Source organism: Emydura macquarii, unplaced genomic scaffold, assembly GCF_026122565.2.
Source record: "Emydura macquarii macquarii isolate MOO-44397 ecotype Brisbane River unplaced genomic scaffold, CSIRO-AGI_Emac_v2 contig_365, whole genome shotgun sequence".
NCBI lineage: Eukaryota > Metazoa > Chordata > Testudines > Chelidae > Emydura > Emydura macquarii.
Genome location: NW_027130502.1, coordinates 55,740 through 64,879, shown reverse-complemented (window position 1 = coordinate 64,879; position 9,140 = coordinate 55,740). Strand labels below are relative to the sequence as shown.

Here is a 9,140-nt window from a genome sequence, read left to right as displayed (position 1 = left end):
TTCTGCTAAACACAGCACAGGGGCTGCAGGTCAGCGATTCCCCTGCATAGAATGTAAGGCCAAGGAACCGTTATGGTCACCCAGTCTGATTCCTGCACCGCCCAGCTTGGCAAACTTCCCCCCATGACTTCCCCATCCGGCCCTAACACTTGCACCGAAGGAGACGCCCAGATCTGAGTGGCCGAGTCGTTGGGATCCGGCTGGATTCATGCTGAAAACATAGCTCGACACAACGGTGATGCCCGGCTGAGCGCCGCAGCCTAGCCCTGGCGCAGACACAGCGAGGTCGATGGAGAGATGCTGCTGCGGACGTCACGTGTGGAGGTGGAGCTGCTGTGTCTGCGGAAACTCCCCTGCCACTGCTGCCGGCTGTGTTCACACTGCGGGGTGGTGCCGGTGTCGCTGCGGGGCCATGGCTCTGCCAGTGGAGTCCCTGGCAGTGTAGACGTGGGCTCAGCTTGACGCCATTTCCCTGTCTGTAAGGGGATAACTTTTGAACAGCGTCCGCATTGGATCATGGGCAGCATGGGAACCCGTGTTCGGGGAGGCTAGCCAATGGCCCCACACCTTCCACCTGAGGCCACGCCCTTTCCGCCCCCTCCCTCACCAGAACCCTGACCCCCTACCGTGGCCAGAGAAGCCTCATCCCAGCCGGCCGGCTCGCCCCAGACAGCCCAACTCCCGTCCCGCCAGCCAGCCTGAGCCACCAGCCCCAGGCCTGAGCAACCAGCCTTGGCCCACCTCAGCCCCGGGATGGCCATCCTATCCCATCCCTGGTGCTCTGAGTCCTGACCTGCCAGCCAGCCTGAGCTGCCAGCCTTCGCCCGCCCCAGCCCAGGTAGCCTGAGCACCAGGTGGCCCCACCTCTGGAGAGCCAGCCGGGAGACCCCAGCGCTGGGCGACCAGAGCACCAGCCTCAGTTGCCCTGAGTCCAAGGCCACTGGTTGGCCCACCTGAGCCTCCACCCGTTTCGGGGGAGGCTGAGTAAAGGCGGGAAGAGTGACCAGCGCCCGCCTGCCTGGGCTGGACCCACGGGCGCAGAGTGGGATGCAGTCGGAGGGCGCGGGGCCTCGGGGCAGAGTGTGGGCAGGACCAGGCCTGGGGATTATTTCTATCCAAGTCTCACTGAGCGGCTCGGATTCAGCTGGCATGTGGTGGTATCGTATTGTAGCAGCACCTCGCTGAATTCACAGCCTTGTTCTCTAGAGTCTCGGCTCTCATTGACAAACCAAGAGTAAGGCCGGATCTACCCCGAAACTTTCACCCTTATAGCTAAGCGGGTTAGGGACTTGATTTTCTGTGACACCGTTGTGTTGGCTAAAGCCCTAGTATAGGTGCAGTTAAACGGACAGAAAAACCCTTTTGCCGGTATTGCTTATTTCTTCCTTTCCTGCTGAAGCTGTTCCACGTTGTCTAAATTAAATATTCATTGGAGCAAGACCTTGAGTCATCCCCCTCCCAGCCCCAGAGTCATTCCCTCTCTTGTGCTCTGGTTCTCTGTGGACCAATAAATAGGGAGAAAAACAAAAAGAGTCCTGTAGCGCTTTAAAGACTAACAAATTTAGTTTCAGCAGGCATAAGCTTTCGTGGGGTTCAGCCCACTTGCTCAAATGCACAAATATAGGCAACGTATATAGGAGGCAACATATACATATCCAAAGGCAGTGACAACAATGGGGGAGGTGGATGAAAGCAGGGTACTTGAGGCCTAATGACAACCATTGAGTAGGAGGTGAGAATGTGTGATCAGAGCAAATTACTTCGTGTAATGAGAGAGCCATTCCAAATCCCTGTTTAAGCCCAGTTTGATTGTGTCAAGTTTGCAGATCATTTCTAGCTCAGCAGTTTCTCTTTGAAGTCTGTTTTTTGAAGTTTTTTTATGAGAGGATAGCAACTTTCAGGTCAGTGACAGAGTGCCCTGGGAGACTGAAGTGTTCTCCAACTGGTTTATGGATGTTATTATTTTGTATGTCTGATTTGTGTCCATTTACCCTTGTGCGTAGTGACAGTCCGGTTTGGCCAATGTACATGGCGGAGGGGCATTGCTGGCACATGATGGCATATGTAACTTTAGTGGATGTGCAGGTGAATGAGCCCCTTATGGTGTGATTGATGTGGTTAGGACCTGTGATGGTGTCACTAGAGTCAATGTGTGGGCAGAGCTGGCAACAGGGTTTGTTGCAGGGATAGGTTCCTAGATTGGACTTTTTGTAGGGTGTATGGTTGCTGGTAAGTATTTGCTTCAGGCTGGGTGGCTGTCTGTAAGCCACATTCTACAAGTAACTACCGTCCGATCCCACTGAGGAATGCCAAAAGAAACTACAACATCTACTCAAGAAACTCCCTAAAGAAACACGGGAACAAATCTACACAGACACACCCCCTGAGCCCTGACCAGGGTTATTCTATCTGCTACCCAAGATCCACAAACCTGGGAATCCTGGACGCCCCATCATCTCCGGCATTGGCACACTCACAGCAGGACTGTCAGGCTATATGGACTCTCTCCTCAGGCCCTATGCCACCAGCACTCCTAGCTATCTTCGTGATACCACTGACTTCCTGAGAAAACTACAATCCATCGGTGATCTCCCAGAAAACACCATCCTAGCCACTATGGATGTAGAAGCTCTACACCAACATTCCACACACAGATGGACTACAAGCCTTCAGGAACATTTTCCCTGATGATGATATGTCACACCTGACAGCTGAACTTTGTGACTTTGTTCTGACCCACAACTACTTCAGATTTGGAGCCAATCTATACCTTCAAGTCAGTGGCACAGCTATGGGCACCCGCATGGCCCCACAGTGTGCCAACATTTTTATGGCTGACCTCGAACAACACCTCATTCCTCTCCCCTCTCAGAGACGCTGGTGTCGGTATCCCCGGGCCTGCAGGACAGGGTAACTTGTTCCTCTAACCTCCCGGTGCGGAGAGAGCACCCCTAAGGTGGGGACACCTTAGCCCCTGTCCTGAGTGACCACAAGAAGACTGGGGGTTCGGCCTCCAGGGATCCTGGGCCCAGCCTTTGTCAGAGTTACAAGGACTCTGTCGTGCAGGAGAGCAGGAGGGGAGACTTGGAGGGCTGACAAGCCTCTGGGTATGGGGAATGGGAGCAAGGCCAGGGATCCTTTCACCATCCGATTCCACCAGGCAGGGCAGACGCCAGGAAAGCGCCCCACAGTAGAGGGACCATCCCTCACTTACATGGACATGGCCCCAGAGTGCTTCTGCTGTATCCGGGCGAGAGAGGCGGGGGCCTGCCTAGTTTGGGAATCACACCAGGACTTGGACATGAGCTGGGCAGCTGAGAGGCAGGACTCCCTGTGTGGAGCTGGCCCTCTGTGCCTCAGTTTCCCAAGTCCCACAGGGCTGTTGCAAAGCCCAAGCCATTAATGTCTGTCTCGCCCTCAGACATCGTGGTGAGAACTCCACAGAAAGGCACAGGACGTATCATGAATCATCCAGTGCAGCGCAAGGTTGGAACGGTGAGCGGGAAATGCGGCCTGGGGCAGCCCCAGCAAAAATTAAAAGACACATTGGATGAGGCAGGGATGCTGTGGAAAAAATACAGAACGTGATCGTGTCATCAAACACTAGCACAACGCAAACACGCCGGGGGACTGAATTACAGTTGCACGGGCAACGTCTATTCTGCCATTGCCTAACTTCTCAGTGCTTGAGTGTGCAACGTACCTGGTGTGCTTGGAACGTAGACTTTTAATTCCGATTCTGTGTGTATATACACAGCTCTAGCTATAGATCTACACACAGACGCACAAAGACAAACACATTTGTATGTGGCTAATGCATCTGACAGTGTCCCAGTCTCATGCAGATGGGCCCAGCAATGGGCAACTCGAAAATAACAACACACCAGGGGCTTTTATTTAGGATCCTGATTTATTCAGTGAATTTGCTAATACACAGAGATTCCAGCCAGCCGGGAGGAACTGGGACAGACGGACATTGAGCAGACTCTTGGACATACCATGGCCCCCTTGCATCACCCCAGCAGCACAAGGGGGTCATGTGGGTGGGAAGTGGGGGTGCAGCTGGGAATTCAGGCCTTTATCCTGTAGCCCATAGAGCTAGCGTTAGCATTTCTTTTACTCAGCAGTAACATAAGAAACCTACCGGCCTGTCTCCAGTCAGACACGGGCTGCAGCAGGCAGCATCAGGCTTGGGGCCTATGGACTTTGACACAGATAACTGAGGAACTGGGAACAGAGCGTGTAAAAGGGAGGTTTGTCCATAACGACGCCAGCCAGCCACAGGAACCGGAGCTTACCCCAGCTGTGAGATTCATTAGGTGGAAGCAGCGGCAGATGTCTGACCACAACAGGGCCAGGGCAAGGCATTGATGTGTAGGATAATAAGTGGAGATCATTAACATACTAACCTATAGGAGAAGGGCCCCCCGGCATTAGGAGGGTGAGGACATACAAATAAGGAAGAGGAGAGGATCCCCTACTGCAGTGGTTCCCAACCTCTGGCCCAGGGGCCAAGTGTGGCCCACGGGTGCTTTCAAAGTGGCCCGCAGCTCCCCTCCTGCTGGCTGCAGAAGGGAGCCACTGCCTAGGGACGCACATGGAGCGCACGGGGCTACAAGATGTGTGAGGTTTCCCTGCTGCAGCCAGGGAACTCCTTCCGTCTGGCTGCAGTGGGGGGGCAGGGCCTGCTGGTGGAGACTGGTGGCCCTTCAGGGCTGTAAAAATGATACCTGTGGCCCTCGAGCCAAAAAGGTTGGGAACCCCTGATCTACTGACTATACATCAGACACGGTGGCGTCAGCATCACAAATTATCAAAGTTGTAGGCCAGGCTGTGGGCAGGAGGAGAGAGAGGCAGCACGTGGGAGGTGCCAGGAGGACGGCCACGGGTGACGATGAGGAAGATGCTGGTGAAGAGGAAGATGGTGGCTCACATTCCAGGTTGTTCTGCAAAGGACGGTGTCAGTCTACGGATGCCCAGCTGGACCTTCTGTGTTATCTCCACCGACCTGGCCTGGCTGGAGCGTTTGTGACTGTGCTAAACGTGTCAATAAACTGTTACAAATACAGAAGGGTTCCTACAGCGCGAGTGTTGCAGCCGTGTACGTCGGGTTCCCAACTGAGCAGCCGTGTTATTAATGCTGGGCCTGATCTTGGGACGGGAACTTGTCAAACCTCGGAGAGATCACTGGGAATTAGTAAGTAACCGATAGAATAAATAGAGGAGTTGCAGATGGGGCTACAATTCGCAGGAAGCAGGTGCTGTGTGGCCCAGGCAGGACAAGGGTCAGTGCAGCAGTTTCACCAGCAGCAGCCCACAAAGGCCGGGCAGGTAGAGGGCAAAGGAGAATTTCCCCAGGGTCTGGCTGCCTCCACTTGTGGCAGGTTTGGAGGTCGCCTTTGTGAACGTGTACAGGAAGACTGCAGACTGCAGAGTTCTGTCAACTTCAATGTCTTGTGCAGACGCAGTAGCGCAGCCTTTTGCAGCAAATGTTGATACAGATTGAGGAGTTGAACCTGAGGGAGAAAATCAGCCTGTTATTAGACAAGGGCAGCTCTGTTCCTGCTCTGCCTGGTTCCTTTTCACCTCTGTCCCCACAATCCAGCGCTTCCCTCCGCTGTCTCCCGCTCCCATCTCCCGGTGATCTCCCTGCTTTCGCTGTACCAGACCACAGCAGGGCGGGCGTCTGTCTCCTCGTTGTTCCCCGCGCATCTTTCTGCAGCTGCACACAAGAGGCTGAAGCTGGAGTCTGGAACTGAGCTGGTTGCCAGGGGGCAGCTCCTTCCCCCGTGCGCGGCAGCACCCGGGAACACGCCCAGCTCTCACCGGCCCCGGCAGCCCAACCACTCGCTTCAGTTCTGTTATAAACACCACAACGCGCTGGGAGCCCTGAACACAGACTTAGGACAGGAGCTTCCGTGCTGAGAAATGGGTTAGCTCCACATTAAACAGAAAGGGGGTGGGGCTAGTGGATTCAAGCAGTGGGGCTGGGAGCCAGGACTCCTGGGTTCTCTCCCCAGCTCTGCATCACTGACATAACAATCGTTCCCACGGCAAGGGATGGCGCTGTCACAGCTCCAGGAGCAGGGTGGTTTCACGGAAGGAAGGGGAGCTGGTCTGGAAGGGAAAACTTCCAAAATCCCCTCTCCCCCTCTGGCCAAAATTCCCTCTCTGTGACCCCCACCCCACCGAAGGGCTCAGCGCAGCTCGAGGATTTGGGGGACTCTAGGGGCTAGTCTACACTACAGCTGACGTTGGTGTAAATAATGTTGTGCAGGGGTGTGAATAAGACACTCCCCTGAGTGACATAACTTACACCAACCTAGGCACCGGTGGGCACAGCGCTGTGTCAGCAGGAGAGCTTCTCCACCAGCGTCCCCAACGCTGCTCGCGGAGGTGGTTTTATGATGCCCAGAGGACAGCTCTCCCCTCGGCTCAGAGCATCTTCATCAGCTGCGCCGCTGCAGCGCTTCTAGTGTACACTGGCCCTAGGTTGCACCAGCTCTCTGGGCAGAGCCTGAGGTGTAAGATTCCCGCGGTAACTCCCGAACTACGGCAAGTGGCAGAATTTACGTGTATGTAGAATCCCAGCAAAATCGATGCAATACTTCTCATTCCCTCTACAAGCGGTGATCTGGCTGTCGCAGGGATCAGAGTTCAGAGAAAAGCAGGTTGGGCACTGCAGCCCGTTCAAGGCAGTGTTCTCCTTGGGCACTGACAATCGAGAGAGAGACAGAGACAGAGAGAGAGACATGGTTATCGGGTGGGAGTTAAACTTCATTGAGACTGGTGTATGTGCCCACTGCCCTGCATTGCCCGAGTGAGCAAAGGCCCCTACAGCCCCAGCCCGACAGCATTTCTCTCTGTCTGTCACAGGCAATTTCTGAACCCGGCAGCCCATCATTTCAGAAGTGTCTGGCATTTTCTAGGCACCCAGGGCCAGAACCCTGCTGGCTTTGGGAGAAATCAGAACCGCCCCCCCTGCCACCATCTGATTAGCCCAGCCACCTCTCGATGTCTGCAGATCAAACAGCTGGTGGATCGGCCCATTGACCCACCATCTCAGCTCTGCCCAGCGTCCCAGGGGTGCAACATGAAGGATCTCCCAGACAGAAAAAAGGTTGACAGTGGGAGGAGGGGGAATGGGGATGAAGGGGGCATAGACACAGACCCAGGCACAGGGGTGGGGGGAAAAGGGGTGAAGTAGGCTATGGGGGAGCACTGAATCCTTGGCAAGGGGGGCAAAGATTGCAATAAAAGGTTGTCTCCAAAGCATTCCAAGAACTTCTTATATAATCTGTGCCCTGCTGTGTTATTTCCCAACCGATTTCTGGGTAGCTGAAGTCCCCCATCACCATCACGGCCTGGGCTTTGCATGATTTTGTTAGTTGTTTTAAAAAGTCCTCCTTCACCTCTTCTTCCTGGCTAGATGGTCTGGGGTCAACCTTTACATCCCCCTTCGGTTCTACCCCTTTTATCCTTATCCAGAGACTTTCAACGGGTCCGTCTCCTATTTCCAGCTCAACTTCAGAGCAAGTGTAGACGTCTTTGATATACAAGGCAACACCTGCTCCCTTTATCCCTGCCTGTCCTTCCTGACAAGCTGCCCCCTCCTGGACCAATAACCCACCCCTGTGTATTATCCCACCAAGCCCCTGTGACGCCGGTTATCTCGTAGTCGTGGTTATTCACTAATTCCAGAACTGAAGGCAACAGGAAATCAAATTGTTTTGGGAAATGTCCAAACGGCTGTTCTGAATTTTTCACACAAGAACCAACAGGGATAAACTGGCCAGCGAACAACAGGCCTGGGACCCTGGAGCAGATTTCCAACCATCAGAGGAGGGAGGTCTTGCAACAGCTTCCCATGGGAAGGGTGGGGGGCGAATCTGCCAGCCTGTCTAAAGGTGCATTTTGATAGGTTCATGAAGGTTTAGATTTGAGCAGATCCTGGCGGATGCTCCCTCTCTGGGATGCAGCCCTCACCCTTCAGATTTCAAATACGTTAGAAAATCTGGCCCGATTGTTCTACCTGCCCTGGATTGGAGACCCGCCAACCACAATTATTTCAATGGATGAGAGAAATGACATTGGAGTAAATTAGGGGCAATAAAGGGGAGAAATGGTAACAAAATTGTGCTGGGGGCTCTTCCACATGAACAATTCAAGTGTGGCAAGTGGGTGTGACAGGATACAGTCCACAGTCCAGCTGTCCACGTGCATCCCGCTGATACTCATGAACCGTTCGTTAATGTGCTGTGAGCGCATCCCCTTTCACGGCTCTCTAACGACCTGATCATGTGCATCAGGTGGGCACACACGGAGAGCTAGAGTCACAGCCCAGCTCACCGCCATCGAACTGTTCGTGTGAACAAGCCCTAAAACAGGGACACTGAGAACAGACCCCTACGTACCGTCCAGTATAGCTGAGTTACAGTTATCTCTGTCATTGCATTTTGCGACATTGATCCTCACGTACTTGCCGTTCCCAACAGTGAAAGAAATGGGGGCATGTATGAAACTGTTATAGTCAGATACACAGCCTTTGTACAAGGCTGACGTCTTTGTCCAACCTGTTATAAAGAAAGAAAACAGGAAAAGGCAATGAGCGGCTGAGGGGGAACCTCGAGTAGGAGCGGGGCGGTTATTCCACCTCCGTGTTTGGCCCTGCGGGAGACGCTGCTGGGACCCTGTGTCCAGTTCTGGGCCCACAAGTCAAGGCGGACGCTGGTCAGGTGGGGAGGGACAGAGAAGAGCCACGAGGCTGATTCCAGGGCTAGAAAACCTGCCTTAGAGCGAGAGACGCCAGGAGCTCGATCGATTTAGCTTAGCACAGCGCAGGTTCAGGGGTGACCTGATCCCCCCTGTCAGCACCCACAAAGGGAACAAATATTGGATCCTGGCTCGTCAGTCGAGCAGGGGAAGGTCTAACATGACCCATCGGCTGGGCACTGGAGCTGGACAGATTCAGACTGGAAATAAGGGGAACACTTTTAACAGTGACAGTAATTAACCATTGGAGCAATTTCCCAGGGGCCTGGTGGGATTCTCCACCCCTGACAGTTTTTAAAGCAGGATAGGATGTTTTTCTACCAGATCTGCTCCAGGAATGATTTGGGGGCAGGTCTCTGGCCTGTGCC

General features: G+C 53.9%; 1 protein-coding gene across 1 annotated transcript in view; it reads right to left on the bottom strand.

The window, feature by feature from the left end:
* Positions 1 to 5,286: 5,286 nt before the first annotated feature.
* The window catches only part of LOC137141082 (uncharacterized), a 53,050-nt gene continuing 49,196 nt past the window's right edge, over positions 5,287 to 9,140 (bottom strand). The window contains exons 7-9 of the mRNA XM_067529920.1: positions 8,415 to 8,573; positions 6,574 to 6,714; positions 5,287 to 5,516 (exon numbers count right to left, since the gene is read on the bottom strand). Of these exons, the coding sequence (XP_067386021.1) occupies positions 5,287 to 5,516; positions 6,574 to 6,714; positions 8,415 to 8,573 (530 nt within the window). The remainder of the gene's footprint in view (positions 5,517 to 6,573; positions 6,715 to 8,414; positions 8,574 to 9,140) is intronic.